Here is a 14,212-nt window from a genome sequence, read left to right as displayed (position 1 = left end):
ACTCCCCTTTGAAAGCATGATAAATTTGATGATGGCGTATGAAAATCATTCCTTCTGCGGGTATTTATACTATGTGTGGCTGAGTTAGTTGGAAAATTTTCTTTATTACATAAGAGGAAATTTATTGTAGAGTATATGTATTGATTTGTTAAGGTTAGAATCTCTAATTTTTTTTTAAATAATCTACATGATTCTCTAGCCTTTGCTCCAGCTATTATTCTAATGGCTCTTTTTTGTAATAAGAATATATTTTAACTATCTGCAGAATTTCCCCAAAATATTATTCTGTAGGACATAATGGAATGAAAATATGCAAAATATATTGTCTTTAAGATACTGCTGTTTAGAAATTGTTGTAACGACCTAATTGCGAAGCATGCTGAGCTAAGTTTGGGGGTTATTTCTTTGATATGATTTTTCCAATGTATTGTATTATTAATATGCAAACCAAGAAATTAGCTATGTTGTGACAGGTATAATTGTTTCCGCAGGAATCTGGTGGTGATGGCTTCCAACAGTCTGACCACTCCGGACGCGGTGGAATGACTGGCAGAGGAAGGGGCCGTGGACGAGGAGCTGGTTTTGGCAGGGGTGGAAGAGGTGGTGGTATGGGACAAGATGATTTCGGTTCTAATAGGGGACCTGGCAATTTCGGAGGCAGTCACATGTCACAGGAGCAGAACTTCGGTGGTCCCGGTTTTAGAGACCAGAAGTCTGGGGAATTCGGAGGATACGGAGATCACGGGCCTAAGTCAGGAGGTCCTGACTCCTCAGCAGCATTTGGTGACCACAGTGGAAGTCAGCGACCGGGTCCAAATAGTGGAGGCCCTGAAACATTTGGTCCTCAGACAGGAGGTTTTGGGCCTTCATCTGGACCTAACCAAGACTCGAAAAGTGGACCTGGATTTGGAGGCCCAGGATTATCGAAGCAAGATTCAAAATTGCAACAAGGTGGATTGAATAGAGGTGCAGGTGATTTTGTAGAGCCGAATACCAATTTCGGTGTTCCACCACCGTCTTTACCCCAACAGGATATGAAAGGGGTGTCTAATCGTGGTTCTGCAGATTTTGGAAGCTCGCCAAAGACACAGAAACCACCAAATTTGGTGAGTCCCACTCAGTTTCCTACTGGTGAAGAGAAGAAGAGTACTCCAGAAGGGGAGAAGTCTGAGCAGAAAGATGAAAAGTCTGGCAGTACAATGAAATTGGATTTCATGAAAAGCTCAGGTGATGGTATTCCAGGTTTGGACCTCATCACCGAACAGGATAAGCAGAAGGACAGTAAAAAAGCTACGGCAGAAGAGAGAGAGTTGTCTATTGGTCATGACATTGATGAACGAACTGCAGACAAGGCGGCTGGTGGTTTTATAGGTCCCATGCCAGCATCCGGTACTGCTGAGCAGAGTGATAAGACAGGGAGTGTACCTGGTAAAGCACCATTCCAACAATCTCCGAGTTTTGGTCCTGGGAATCGAAATTCTCCAAATGTTCCAGGTTTTGGTCAAGGCACTCAGGGCCAGTCACCTAAAGGAAACTTTAGTCAACCACCCGGCAACCAGAATTTTGGCCCAGGTGCAAACAAAATTGACAACCAGCAAAACACACAGAACATTGGCCCCAATCAGCCATTTGGTATGGGAAATCAGGGACCTAATACAGGAAATCAGGGACCCAACCAGTCTATGGGTTCAGGAAATCAAGATCCTCAGGGATATGGGCCTCCTAACAACATGGGGCCACGTGGATTTGGCCCAGATGGAAACCAAGGCTTTGGTTCTGGCAACCAAGGATACGGTCCTGGAAATCAAGGTCAGTCACAAGGATTTGGCCCAGGAAACCAAAGTTACGGACCCAACAGCCAGGGAGGGAGTTTCCAAGGAGGTAATCAGGGATTTGGTCCAAGTAATTTTGGACAGCAGAACCAGGGATTTGGTTCAGGACAGTATGGGGGACCTCCAGGTCCTCGAAATTGGGGTGACGGAATGGATGGTCCCAACCGAGGAGGCTGGAATCAAGGTCCACCTCGCTTTGACGGGCCAGGAAAGGACAATACTCAAGGTATGAGGGACAACTTCCAGGGCATGAGAGAGAATTTCCAAGGGCAGAGAGACAACTTTCAAGGACCAATGGATGGTCCTCGCGATAATTTCCAAGGAAGGGATAACTTCTTTGGTTCCAGAGATAATTTCCAAGGCCCAAGGGACAATTTCCAGGGTCCAAGAGATGGATTTCAAGGAAATAGAGATAATTTCCAAGGGCCTAGAGATGGCGGATTTCAAGGTCCCAGAGATAATTTTCAAGGCCCTAGGGATGGATATCAGGGACCAAGAGACAATTTTCCAGGTGCAGGAGACAGATTTGGCCCCAGAGATAATTTTGGAGGACCTAGGGATAATTTTCAAGGTCCAAAAGACAGATTCTCTGGACCTCCATTTGGTGGTGACTATGGATATCCAGGACAGCGAGATTATCCAGGAGAGTCGGACTTTGGTCGTGGCGGACCACATGACTTCCCACCTCCCAGAGACTTCCAGCAGCAAGAAGGTGGTCGCGGAGGCCCTGCAGATTATGGCTCTGAGTTCGGCAGAGGTCGTGGGGGCAGAGGACGAGCTCGTGGGAGAGGTGGATTTGAAAGGAGTCCAAGTGATGACATGAATTGGCAGCGCGGTGGTGGGAGAGGTGGCAGCCGATTTGGACCCGATGATAGGATGCAGCAACCAGACATTGGACCTGTAGGACAGGTAAGGATTACACTTATGGTTCAGAAGTTCCTATTAGGCTGGAGAAGAATTCAAACTGTTTATCTCATTAGTATGGAGCGGATTTTTATGTGCTAAAAAATTTAAATATATTTATTTTTTATGTGCTAAAAAGTACGAAAATATTTTCTAAAAATAAAAAGAATATTTTTTTTTAATATGACAAAAATACCTTACTTAACTTGAAAAAAAAATGTTACTAGGTACTCACCAACCACACTTGAGTGCTAGTAGTTGGCCGAGAATTGCAGTGAACAACAAAGGTCATCTCCAAATTCTCCATCACAAATGCATGCCGATTATATCTGAACAACGACTTATACTGTGAAAACGATCTTTCCACATCACAGGACGTCAGACGTGCATATTTAAAGAGAGGAATGTGACAAACACAAACACCGTCAATTTCACCTACAGGACATCTTCCAATACTTGAGCTACTTTACACATTTTTTTATATCCAATGTTTTTCCCAAACACATTATGGAATTTGTTCCTTAGTAATTGTGCTTCTGAACTTGGTAGCAAGTCTAGTTTAATTTCCACGGCACTCACCTCCCTGTTTCAGACAACAGGTTTTTGGATGTTTCGAGTTTTTTATGGTGTCACACAAAATGTTTAAATTTGCTAATAGGAAAGCCAAATCGTTTTTTAAATAACCATCTTTCAGTATATCTTGAAGGATATCGATTGACGAACCCGATGACAGGGAATCACAACAAGATGTATTGCCTTACTTGATAGGCATGAGCGAGAAGCGAGAGATTTGTTTAAATTAAATAATATTTATACCCGAGCTCCTATCTGTTGTGTTTCACAAACAAAACGTGGAATGAAATCACCTTCAGCAACAATAAACATTCCTAATTATGTGTTACAAGATCTCTCCTCCTTGTCCATGTTAATTTATTCTCTAATAATAACACTGATATGCTGCCTAGCAGTTCTCAGAACTTGAGGCGATACTATTACGAAAATGGATCACGGATACACCACATAGCGCTTAGAAACACGAAGCAACCAAGAATTCTTAAAAAAGATAACGTACTTCTGAGTGATATAATCGATTTAGTTTTAAAATATTTATAAGTTCTTGTAAAAAATTATTTAATTAAAAAAACTCCAAGATTTATGTGTTTATAGTACGTAAATTTCCTGAAAATATGTATTTACATAATTTTTTTGTGAAAATATGTGTTTTTATGTGAAATAAAATTCGGGTTTTAAACTTGAAACTTCATGTTCGGAATTTTTAACTTTATTAATTGTGTTTTATCACACGCAAAAAGAATATTTAATTACATAGGAATCCGCTCCTTATTCATTACAAGGTTCGGCTTGTTTAGTTTGGCAAATCTACGATACTATCGCCTTTCTGTGATACGGAAGTACATGCTTCAGTCACCATACTGAAAATACATTGAGCAAGCCTCTGGTGTGCTGTGTTGTTGTTATTATTATCAATTGATATTAAGTGAAAATACACACAGATTAAATAATTGGAAATAACGGTAAAATATTTTGAGATTCTGTCCAAATTTAGGTATGAAGTAAGACGGCGTATAGTTGTTGATGGTCATGGCAGCAGTGTGAAAAATGTCAGAGTAGTTCTCTCAACAATCTTTCTGCATTTCATGTGCTTTGCAATGTTCAATTTTCAGTGAAATTTCTGTGTTCACAGGCAAATAAAATACTTGGAGAAGAAGGTGATTTGCCCCCTGAAGATCGGAGTGCACCTCCTGATGTTCCACTTTTACCCGAGCCAGAACGTTCAAAGTGGGATAGAGATGGGGATGGCTCATTCAACAGGGAACCCTATGCCAGGAGGTGTGTATAATTTGCCTTCATTCTTGATGATATTTGCAACTTTAGCCCAGCCATTTTTTATTTATAGACCTTCAAACATGAACCACACTTTTCGTTATCACATATTTAAAAATCTCGTTGACTTGTGTTGTTACTGTTTATAATAAAGAAATAGATATGTTCAAAAGGTTTGGTCTAAACTGTGGAAGAGTGTACAGCGATCCAAATACAAATCCTGTATTTTGGTGGTCTCCATTTTCGCTGTCTTGTGTTCACGTTCTATCATATTTACTACTCCGTCCGTTGTAGGTATCTGTGATCTCATGAAACATCATGCTGGGGTATGTTCCTAAAAAATATGGAATAATTATTTACAAGTTCCAAAAATAAGAGTTCTTGCAACATATGAAGTTACATTGTTATGTTTATCATTAGCAAATACTGTAAGTTGTTGGCCATTTATGTTTCAAGGAGTTTAAATTAAGCATTTCTTGGATTTTTGGGTTGTTATGAATTAACTATGAAACGTAGTTATCATTGGTAGTGATGTAGTGATTGATGTGTAGCTGTTTACATCACCTCATCTTCATTGAACAGATTATAGTTAGGAAATCTACTTTTTCTTCTTCTGCTTTGGTGATATGCACGAAATCGTTGGCAGAACATTTCCTAGTGTGAAACATTATTCTAGTGTTTCGGATGTGATTTTTCAGTATGTTTACAGTGAAATATTTTGAAATGAAGTCTTCAGCACAAAGCATATTATATTTGGGACATGCAAAATTCCCATTTGCGAAATCGCGAAATTAGGACTTAATACGTGAATAATGCTAATTTAAAGAAAAAAGTGATGTTTTTCAATAATACTACTTTTTTACATTTTTAAGAATATAACGCTACTTTTACATATACAGTATTTAGGTTCTTCAACCCTCCTGGAGCATACATAATGCTGGTTGGTATTCTTCAGTTCTCTAAGTTCTAACTACATTTCAGAGATTTGTTCTTTTACATCTTAACCACAAAATTATTCTGAAACTGAACTGTGCGTATGGATAATACAGTATTTTCAAGTTGGGTAACCAGATTATTCATTTTATTTTTCATTCAGGTCACTACGATCTTAAGCTGATAATGTTTTTAAGGGTCTGTAGCATTTTTTCTAGATTCATTTTCTTTACAGTTCTCATAATATTCTAGTATTGAACATTACCATACTTTCCCAGACATTTTTCATTTTCATGATGTACTGTTTTGGTCACAGTTCTTTCATCTAGTACATAATTCTTTTTAGTTGTTCTTGTCTTTCTGCTGATAAGATTTAAGCCTTCAGGGCCCATTCCAAGGCTGAAATCTGGTCTGATCAATGCTTGTCTGATTTTCCCACATTTATCCTTTTTTTTTTTTTTAGTCTTATGTATTTGTTGTATATGATTTTTTAAATTTAATTTTTATTTGGTGTGTGGATAAGCTTCAGGGCTTCTACCACGTTGTCTTGGTGTTAGTGGCTGACGTTTCGACTGCTGTGTTGTGGTCATCTTCAGAGCAGTTGTTGGATAAGGAAATAGTCTGCGAGCTCATATATATATATATATATATAGTAGTCGCGATGGGGGGAGTACTTGCGGTGATAGGTCGTAGGTTCTCCTTCTGGCATCTGATTGGTCCTACATTGTCCAATTGTAGGACCAATCAGATGCCAGAAGGAGAACCTACGACCTATACTTAAGAATAAGAAACCAGGTCTCCACATGTACGCGGCGCCCCCCTTCATCCGGACATCGGGCACGGTATCAAGGTCACTCTTTCGGACCTTATGAGGGCCAGTATTTAATATGAATACTCCCCTTCATACAGACCTCAACCGGATTGGACAACGTAGGACCAATCAGATGCCAGAAGGAGAATCTACGACCTATCACCGCAAGTACTCCCCCATCGAGACTACTATATATATATATATATATATATATATATATATATATATATATATATATATACACGAGCTCGCAGACTATTTCTTTATCCAACAACTACTCTGAAGATGACCACAACACAGCGGTCGAAATGTCAGCCACTAATACCAAGACAACGCAGTAGAAGCCCTGAAGCTTATCCACACACCATGTACACCAACCGCGGAAGCCTACGTGAACACTTAATTTTTCTTTGTCTACAACTATATTAAGTTGTTGCTTTAAGTTTTCACTTATTTTTTATTTGGAATTTGGTCTGTTCTTATGTCTCCCGTGAAGTTGTGGAGAATCTCATCTGTTGTGCCTCTAGCCTTTTACCATAATTCCTCCTCAAAGCCTAAAGTGAACATCTGTTGTGTTATAATTTTATGAAGTCTTAAGTCGAACAGAACTAACATGTTTTTACCAAAATTCATTCTAATAATTCCATTTACTTTATTATACTTATTTTATTATTTATATCTTCTTTACCAGTTGTCCCAAGAGGTTTGAAAGTTCTAACTTGTTCTGTTTATATTGTTCTCTAAGACTCTGATTCTCAGCTGTTCATCTTGCATCACCATAGCTTTCATTTTATGTATAGACTTTTTCATTCCATATTTTCTACTAATATTAAAGAGATTTTTGGTTATCGATAATATTTTCCCTTAGACTTTTTCTCTCTTTTGTTCTGAGAGTCCATTAGTTTCTTGTTTATAAAGTTGGTAGCATTTTTGGTATCATTCTTACGTGCTATTTTAGGTCAGACTCTGAACTTGACTTTTTTTTTTTTTAAGACTTTGTGATGTTTTGCATTAGGTGTACTAATGTTACTATTTTCTTTGAACAATACGAGAAGAATAATATTGGTAACATTTTTCACTGGATGTGTTCATTTCTTACTTCCGTCCTCATAATGCACTACAGACCATTGTTTTCTGGAACATATTAATCTTTTATTAAGGTTGACAGTGTTTTTGGTAGATGTGGTCAGTTTATCTTCAATTCACATAATGTGCTACACCTTAGGCTATTATTGTCTGAAAAACTTTGTCTTTGTTTTTTTAATAGGTTAGGTGTATAGATAATTGTTTTCTGAATTAATTGAATTCGTGTAGTAACTTATACCATTTATTAATAGATGTATATTCAACTTATTTCTCATTTTGAGTTTGCTATTATTTGCTGTTACAATCACATCATAGAATAGAATGCAGATTGATAAGCTATATAATCTGTAAAGCAGGCAGACCTTCGAAAGACATCGGTTGGCTCAAAAAGAGGTTGTTAAGGATACATATATGATAATTGGTATAACTTACTTAGTAAATCATAGATAGTGAACTCTTGTTTAATATTCAGTTGGAGATGTCAGTTCAATTACATTATTGCTCTTCTTTCTAAGTAAAGAATCTCATACAAATACTACATTCTGCTTCCTCCTCTGCTATTGGATCACCTTAAGTTACATATTTTAAGGTAATTTATGTAGCATTCTTATATTACAGTCATTAAATGGAATTGAATATATTATTACTAACCTTTGATGGCTAAACATTGGAAAGTTCACATTGCTGTTGAGCAATATTTTGTTTTGGGAATGTAGTTTTTGTGAAAACTAACAAAACCTACTTAATGTTTACACTACATGTATTGAATCCTTTTTCTTTGCACCAGGCAGTTTTGATGCACACTAATCTATTTATCTTATCACTACCCTATCTGTATGAGTGTATTTTGTTTTTCACTTGCTTCGGTGGGGTTGATAGTGGTAAAAGCTTCCCTCTATACACCATTTGACATTTTAATTTTTCATGTAGTGTGTAATAGCATAAGTTTTGATGTTAAGATTTAGATAAATATACGTTTTTACTTTGTAATTAGAGAAAATTGGGTATCAAGAAAGTATTGGGATGTTCAAAATATGTGTTCCAAAGATTTTATGAAAGTATGAACTTCAAGAAGATTTAGAGCCATTGTATATAAGTTACGATCAAATAGAAACTCTGACCTCTTTTATAGAAAATGATGTTAAGTTTGATGTTAGATGAAAACGTACGTTTTTAGAGAATTTTTAGTGCTTATGCAATTTTCCATTGTTGTCAGAAAAATCATTCTGTGACTGCATTCTGAACCATTTGCACAGAACTTCCTTTACCTCTTCACCACCCCTAGTTAATGCGTCCTTGAAAGCTTTTTGAAAGTTATACAGCAACAAGTCGAATTTGGAGATTATATGACAGACAGTATGAAACTTAAGCATTTTTTGTAGGGTTTCCAGGCCATCATTCACAGTATGTGAGTGTGTATTGCCATATGATAAGTTAATGCCTATCGTCAAATGTACATTGTCTCTTATTTTTGATAGCTACATAAGGTTAAGAATGGTTTTGTATATGAATTCCTTTGTATTGACACCCACCCTATAGCACTAAAATCCTGAATTACCACTTGTTGACCCATTTTGGAGAGACTTTTTGCCATAATCACCATAATCGAATATAATTTCACAAGAAGTTTTTTTGCACCAATTGCTTAGATTTATTCTCATGCAAATGGAAGTATTTACCATAGATAAATTTGAATGTGTTATTATTGTTTCAAGCACGAAAAGAATCAAAATGAACTGAGATATATCAAAATTGCGTTGAATGTTCTGAGATGTGACTCATTGTAAGTAAAAGCAAATCAACAAACCAAGAAATACGTTTGTTTTAATCACTGTGTGTATAATATCAGCTGACAATTTCATTAACTAGATTTTAAAGATATCATTATTACCAATGCAGTACAAAGTATACATGAAAATAATAACGTGGAGAAATTGCTCCGGTATTGTTTTATTGTTGATGTTTGCATATTTTCAGAAAAGTGGAAATTGTTTGTCCATCTGTACTGAATTACTAAACGTTTTAATAATTCCGGTATTTGACAAGTAAGACTTAAAGGATTAGTTCATATTTTTAAGTTCATCGTTTACTATCATTTTATAATATTGTATTGGTTATACTAACATTTATCTGGCAAAGAAAGTGTCATATGCATTGAAAACATAGAATGTTGTGAATAATTAACTATACAAGATAATTATGCTTATTAAATTTGTTTTTATACAGAGTATAAAGAAGAAGTATAAATGACTATAAACCTTTATTACAATTGAAGCATTGTGGATATAGGAACGAACTTGTAATCAAGATTTTTTTGTCTACCTTTGTTCTCAATATTCGCAGCACTGCAATTGAATCCTGCATTTTTTTTACATTAAAACTAATACAGTAGACTCTCAATTGTCTGCGGTAACTGCGGGTAGAAAAACCGCGAATAATCGAAAACTGCAAATAATTCGCAACTAAGATGTTCGAGAAGAAATTTGAATTATTTAATTATTAAAATATAAAAATGTGCCATGGACTTAAATTATTTTAATTTCATTAAGTGTCTAAAAGGCCTGCAGTTAATCCATAAAGTGGATAATGCATCTGCGGATAATCGAGAGTTTACTGTAGTCGACAATACTCTGAGATGCCTGCATCACAAGAACATTGGGCATACTTTTTCTGTGATCACGTACAGGAAAGAAAAGTCTATAACAAAACATAGATTTATATTCCACTCAACAAAAAGCATTTGCTCCACTACAGATGATTCGAATCAGAAAAGGGGATCAGGATATGACTAGATATTCGAGATTATGCGAATGTTACGTCAGCCAGGGGAAATGTACAGGTTTATGATCGACAAAAACAACAATTAATAGAATTTCGACGATAATCAAATTTTATGATATTAATTACTAAATATACTGTGGGCTAAAGCAGGGAGATGCACCATCACCTTTACTTTTTAACTTCGCTTTAGAATATGCCATTAGGAAAGTCCAGGATAACAGAGAGGGTTTGGAATTGAACGGGTTACATCAGTTGCTTGTCTATGCGGATGACGTTAATATGTTAGGAGAAAATCCACAAACGATTAGGGAAACCACGGAAATTTTACTTGAAGCAAGTAAAGAGATAGGTTAGGAAGTAAATCCCGAAAAGACAAAGTATATGATTATGTCTCGTGACCAGAATATTGTACGAAATGGAAATATAAAAATTGGAGATTTAGCCTTCGAAGGGGTGGAAAAATTCAAATATCTTGGAGCAACAGTAACAAATATAAATGATACTCGGGAGGAAATTAAACGCAGAATAAATATGGGAAATGCCTGTTATTATTCGGTTGAGAAGCTTTTATCATCTAGTCTGCTGTCAAAAAATCTGAAAGTTAGAATTTATAAAACAGTTATATTACCGGTTGTTCTGTATGGTTGTGAAACTTGGACTCTCACTCTGAGAGAGGAACAGAGGTTACGGATGTTTGAGAATAAGGTGCTTAGGAAAATATTTGGGGCTAAGAGGGCTGAAGTTACAGGAGAATGGAGAAAGTTACACAACACAGAACTGCACGCATTGTATTCTTCACCTGACATAATTAGGAACATTAAATCCAGACGTTTGAGATGGGCAGGGCATGTAGCACATAATTAGGAACATTAAATCCAGACGTTTGAGATGGGCAGGGCATGTAGCACATATGGGCGAATCCAGGAATGCATATAGAGTGTTAGTTGGGAGACCGGAGGGAAAAAGACCTTTGGGGAGGCCGAGACGTAGATGGGAAGATAATATTAAAATGGATTTGAGGGAGGTGGGATATGATGATAGGGACTGGATTAATCTTGCACAGGATAGGGAGCAATGGCGGGCTTATGTGAGGGCGGCAATGAACTTCCGGGTTCCTTAAAAGTCATTTTTATGTATGTATATGTAATTACTAAATATAATCGATTCTCTGTTCTATTAATAAAATAAAAAAATAATTAGGGAACAATATGGCGTAGAATGAAGAAATTGAACTTGTACATACAAAAACTAAGGCAGACAGAATTCAGAGGAGCATGCTTGGGAACACTGCATGAATGGACTAACTATTGTATTTCGAAACAAGCAGTAACCTTCAATCAAGAGACCCCAGTTTGTGTGAACTAACCTATGGATAGTGTTTTTAGGTGAAGTTAACTTTGTTTAACAGAAAGTTATACGTGCCTATTCTTATTTGATGCACCTCCTATAATACCCTGCACCTCAACTCAAAGATATTGTGTGTATGTATTCAAGTATAATGAACAGTGATTTGTTACTTTATGGCAAAAATGTATTTCTTTAAGGCTGCCATCAACCATTAAAACAAATTGAAGTCCCCCCTCCCCCCCTTTTTCCATTGATTTTAAATTTTATAGCTAGCCTACTCTAAAATTTCGTCTTGATAATCTGAATAAAATTATAGGAGAAAAAGGTTTTGAATTATTTGAATTAACACAAAACTGTCGTTTTCGAATGCAGTTCTTTTTATAAAAATAAAGTGATATACTGTTTGATATATTTTTAATGACCACTCTTTTTAATGACTGCCTTGTACAGAAATATATATTTTTCTATTTTCATGGGAATACATGTTTTGGTCTGCGTTACTAAAAAGTGGTTTTGTGACGTTATTTCCATCTGTTGTTATAGTACAGGCAGAATCAATTGGCGGGTTTTTGGTTCGGTACGGAAACAACTCACTCCACACTTTCTCTAGCGGTTTATGACCTGAAGAAAGAAACCTTTCTGTCGCTCCGTTCGAATGTTAGTTATTGACAAGTGCTTGTCTGTGATACTACTGTGCTACAGTTTGTTCGTAAATACAATATATCTCATAATAAACAGTATTTTTAAACAGCTACTAATCATCCGAGTACTGTAATCGCCATCAGTCTCAGTCGGGCCCTGATATCAGAAGCCTTACTAAAGGTTTTGTTTATCAACTTCACTGTTTCTTCAAAGAACTTTGAGGACATTAAAAATGTCCTGTCATCAATGCAGACAGTCACTGTCAAAGGCCAGTGGCGCTTCTTTACATTCGGTCGAGAGAATTTATGCAAAAGGAAGACGAATAGCAGTAAGGAAATGATCCTATGGAGCCTGATTTTACATATATTTATTTAAAGAATACACGGACAGATATAGATAATATAGAATTTTACATTTAGATTAATATTTTTTTATTAGATATTGTAACATTTTATTTTATGCTATATTAAGTTGTTTATTTAAGACATTAACAATTGAAAATTGATTCATTATTTAGATTGTTGAAAATCGTTATTAAGTTAATTCAATTTTTTTTTAGAAATTGTTCACGGAATAAGGTAAATTTCTTTATTCATATGCTAATTATATCTTTGTCAAATGGAGTATTATATTGTAGTCTACTACATGTTCTTGACTGCTAAATTTTTAGGAGCTCCAGTGTTAGTTATAATTAGGTAAAATACATTACGTTTGGGAATAAAATATTATTAGGATCTTAAAATGAAATATTATTTAATAAGTTGTCAATAATACATTAACTTGAGTAGACATAACTGTGACTGGCGACTATTTTAGCGACTTTTTTCATTGAGTATATGCTACTTCAACACTTCTTGTATTGAATTGTTGATGGACTTCAATAATACAGACGCATAAACAAGACTGAATGAAACTCACCGCATAGAATCAGAATAGTGCTGAGTGCCCAATTTTATGTCATACTTATTATGTTATTTATTTTATTAAGGTAAGCCATTCGTAAGTGTGCTTTCATTACGAAACTCGTTCATGTTATAATAATATACATACTCCACAATCAGTAAACATACATTAAGATTTTGTATTTTAATGTTTAATTTGATCGTGATTTATAAAGTTGGTAATTATACTGCATAAACATTATTTAGTATTTACTATTTCAACACAGTATTCTGACAATACATAAATACAAAGTATTTAATGCTAAATATTTGATTTATATTAGGTTTACATTACACTTTCATTAGTGAAATGACTTAACTTGCAAAATATTATAATGATAATACTGAGTAAAGAACGTAGGCCCTATTTGTAATTACTACAAATCACGTTATTATTTTATTTATTTTCTAAGTTTTCCTGCAGTGCAAAAGTGTGAATGGAAGAGAAAGTTATTTGGGACAGGACCATACACCAAGCAGGTTCTGAGGGGTGTAGGAGTCGGGGTAGAGAAGTAGGGGTTCGCCAGACCCGCCGATTTCTTCTGCCCCTAGTATAGAAGTATTAAGAATATAGAAAATATTGAATACCATACCTAAGTCTAATGAAAATAATATTGCATACATTAACACTGTATTAAAATCAGCTATTCTGTGTTAATTTGTGCAAAATTGTTTATGCATACTTAAACGGCACAATTTAGTAATGAAATTTTATGTACTTTTTGGAATTATAATAAAATGCTTTTTCTGTGCACTCCATATTAGCAAAGCTTTTTTTACACACACACTAAATTGTATAATTTAGATACGGTATGTCTTTTGAATGATAGTTCAGGCAGATAAACTACAAATGAAAGCACCATTGATAATATGATTAAGAATTGAGTAACTGCATAAATAGGAAAAATGTATGAGAAAGTGTGCTTATCTTCATAAGAATTTTCGTTCAGTAGGCTACAGGTTTTATCATATTTAGTACTTAAGGGTAGATGGTGCGACATCATAGTTATAAATGCTCACGCCCCTACAGAAGAGAAAGACGACCATATAAAGAATAGCTTCTATGAGGAATTGGAACATACTTTTGATCA

The 14,212-nt window shown here is 35.6% G+C and overlaps 1 protein-coding gene across 4 annotated transcripts in view; it reads left to right on the top strand.

Moving 5' to 3' along the window:
• The window catches only part of LOC138706149 (YLP motif-containing protein 1-like), a 186,413-nt gene that overhangs the window by 77,610 nt on the left and 94,591 nt on the right, over window positions 1-14,212 (top strand). For all 4 annotated transcript variants that reach the window (XR_011333954.1, XM_069835260.1, XM_069835341.1 and 1 more), the window contains 2 exons: window positions 492-2,741; window positions 4,441-4,586. Coding sequence is in view for 3 of the 4 variants with exons in the window: in XM_069835260.1 (XP_069691361.1) it covers window positions 492-2,741; window positions 4,441-4,586 (2,396 nt within the window). In the remaining variant the exon portion in view is untranslated. The remainder of the gene's footprint in view (window positions 1-491; window positions 2,742-4,440; window positions 4,587-14,212) is intronic.

This window comes from Periplaneta americana, chromosome 1, assembly GCF_040183065.1.
Source record: "Periplaneta americana isolate PAMFEO1 chromosome 1, P.americana_PAMFEO1_priV1, whole genome shotgun sequence".
NCBI lineage: Eukaryota > Metazoa > Arthropoda > Insecta > Blattodea > Blattidae > Periplaneta > Periplaneta americana.
Note: the sequence above shows the minus strand (reverse complement) of the source record. Positions and strands in the feature narration are given on the sequence as shown.